Source organism: Triticum dicoccoides, chromosome 5A (assembly GCF_002162155.2).
Source record: "Triticum dicoccoides isolate Atlit2015 ecotype Zavitan chromosome 5A, WEW_v2.0, whole genome shotgun sequence".
NCBI lineage: Eukaryota > Viridiplantae > Streptophyta > Magnoliopsida > Poales > Poaceae > Triticum > Triticum dicoccoides.
Genome location: NC_041388.1, coordinates 23370869 through 23373882, shown reverse-complemented (window position 1 = coordinate 23373882; position 3014 = coordinate 23370869). Strand labels below are relative to the sequence as shown.

The following is a 3014-nucleotide window of genomic DNA, read 5'->3' as shown; positions in this document are numbered from 1 at the left end:
GGGCGTCGTATCCTTCATGAAGGCTCCGTCGTGGTGTTCCCTTCTCTTCTCGTTGCTCCGGGTGAAAACTTGATATTCGAGATTGGGCGGTGCTGACAATTCCGTGTCGTGCCCTTCTTGAAGGCACCGCCTTGGAGTCCATGCTCTGTCATTGTCCCGCTTCACTTCTTCCCGGTGGCTAGTTCTCAGGAGGTCCTTGACGGGCCCAAGTGGTTCTTTTTGGCTCATCTGTAGTGTGCTTGGTGCCCTTGTATCTTATCTTAGGTGTGTGTGTTGTGTGTGTTGGTGGCGTGTTGTGTCCGGATTTGTATCTCTAGTCGTTGCTTTGTATATAAAGGAGGACGACAACCTTTTTCGGTAAAGCGAGACCAGACAAGCAAGATTAGGGTTGTTAGGGCATGTCCAACGCGGACGCTAGCGCAGGGGCGCCAGGATAGATATCCTGTTCAACTGGCGGTTCCACTTTTAATTCCTGGCGCCGCTCAAGCGTCGATGCAAGAAGTAGCAGCGAGCGCTTCAGCCACTTTTGCTGTGCGGGATAACATGCGCCGATTTTATTAGCGCCTATAAACTAGCGCCTTGCGTTGAAACAAACCAACGCTTAGATAGTTTTCTAATTTTATGATATATTTTTATTTCTCTAAGCATCCGTATAAGCAGCTTGCATTGAAGATGCCCTTACCTGCGTTGCAAGAGCCCAATTTTAGGTAAAATCAAATTAGGGTTAAATATAAATAACATAATAGAATTAAAATTCTCATTCATGTTGCAAGTTGTTGCATGACTACATTTTGAGATGAGCCATTTTCATGTATGTTGCATTGAGGTGGAATGCTTGCATTTTGAGAAAAGCATGTTAGTGTGGCCTAGTTGTTTAGATATAGCAGATTAATCACAACTTGGCGATTAAGTTATAAAGATACAATCACAAGAAATCAACAATCAGTGCGATCATGTGTGATCCCTGTACAGTTGGCTGATCATATGCCGAATAACAAGAGATATGCTAAGACAAGTTTATGCTAACAAAAAGTCAAACGCTTTGGCTGATTAGTTGCTCGTTCCATACTTCCATCTCATGCCTGCCATAACGGCCAGTTTTCAAGCCGTATCTTCTATAAATTGATCCAAAATTCATGTATGTAGAGCACACGCTGCATGCAACACGTATATACTAGTAGTAGCAAAAAGAACACGGACAGGAACATCGATCGGTCGGCCATGGCCGAGTCGGAGCACAGCATCCACGTGCTCCTCGCCGCGTACCCAGCCCAAGGCCACATCAACCCGCTCCTCCAGCTGGCCAAGCGGCTCGCCGGCCAGCCCGGCGTCCGCTGCACCCTCGCCGTCACCCGCTCCAGCCTCGGCCCCTCCGGTGGAGCATCTCTTGATGCCGGCGCTGTCCACGTCGCCGCCTTCTCGGACGGGTGCGACCAGCGGGGCTACGACGAGGTGGGCGACGTGAGGCTCTACCTAGCGCGGCTCGACTCCGCGGGCTCGTCCTCGCTGGACGGCCTCCTCCGCTCCGAGGCGGAGCAGGGCCGGCCGGTGCACGCGCTCGTGTACGACGCGTTCCTGCTCTTCGCGCCGCGCGTGGCACGCCGGCACGGCGCCAAGTGCGCGGCCTACTTCACGCAGGCGTGCGCGGTGAACCTGGTGTACGCCCACGCGTGGGCGGGCCTGCTGGGCGTCCCCGTCGACAAGGACAGCGCGCCGGCGTCGCCCATGCCCGGCATTCCGACGCCGCTCTCGCCGGCCGACTTTCCTTCCTTCCTCACGGACACGGCCGCCCCCGCTTACCTGGACCTGCTGCTGCAGCAGTGCCGGGGGCTCGAGGTGGCGGACTACAACCTCATCAACTCATTCGACGAGCTGCAGCCCAAGGAAGCCGAGTACCTGGCGTCGCGATGGGGCGCCATGACGGTCGGCCCCAGCGTCCCGTCGGCGTACCTCGACAACCGCGTGGCCAACGACACGTCCTACGGCTTCCAAATCCACACGCCGATGGCCGCCGAATGCAAGGCCTGGCTCGACGGCAGGCTGGCGAGCTCCGTGGTGTACGTCTCCTTCGGCAGCCTCGCCACGCCCCAGCCAGCGCAGGTGGCCGAGGTCGCCGAGGGGCTCTACGGCAGCGGCGCGCCCTTCCTGTGGGTGGTGAGGGCGTCCGAGGCCTGGAAGCTGCCGCCTGGCTTCCTCGACAAGGTTAATAATAAGGCCGACGGACGTGGCCTCTTGGTGACATGGAGCCCGCAGCTGGAGGTGCTGGCGCACCCGGCCGTAGGGTGCTTCGTGACACACTGCGGGTGGAACTCCACCATGGAAGCACTTAGCATCGGCGTGCCCATGGTGACGGTGCCGCAGTGGGCAGACCAGCCGACCAACGCCAAGTACATAGAGGACGTGTGGCACGTCGGTGTGCGCGTGAAAGGGGCGGTGACGAAGGAGGAGCTGACCAGGTGCGTGAGGGAGGTGATGGACGACGGCAAGGGATACCGGACGAATGCTGCAAGCTGGAGCCACAAGGCCAAGAAGGCCATGAGTGCTCATGGCAGCTCAGACACCAACATCACCCACTTCCTTTCCAGACTTCGACTCGGCAAATAGATCGATCGACAAATCATGAAATGATGGCTCTAAATTTATATCCCTTTTCTTCAGTGTTTGTCTTTGTTCTTGTGTATCTTCGACGTAGCTTTCTTTAAGTTTGTTTTTGTTTATCCTCAACCTGGCTTGTTATTTCACCATCATTCTCAGAATTAAATAAAATCCCTTTCTTCTTTTAACCAGCGCAATCGTATGCTCACGACACATGTAACAGACAGCCGAACGATATAAGGTGGCGTGAAAATCCTCGTACAAGATAATCAAAGAAGAAACAAGACAATACATGATGGACAACATCAGAAATACACTATTGGACATGGTCAACATGGTGACGTGTATAAGGAAAAAGACGAACAAGCGTGACCAAAATAATCTGCACGCACAAATTACGCCCCAAGAAGTATATGGTG

General features: G+C 54.3%; 1 protein-coding gene across 1 annotated transcript; it reads left to right on the top strand.

Annotated features, from left to right (window-relative positions):
* The first annotated feature begins 1148 nt into the window (after nt 1–1148).
* LOC119298871 (UDP-glucosyltransferase UGT13248-like) lies at nt 1149–2657 on the top strand. Its single transcript, XM_037576174.1, has one exon. It carries the CDS (start codon nt 1159–1161, stop codon nt 2602–2604), a length of 1446 nt encoding a protein of 481 aa, XP_037432071.1. The 5' UTR covers nt 1149–1158; the 3' UTR covers nt 2605–2657.
* The last annotated feature ends 357 nt before the right edge of the window (nt 2658–3014 follow it).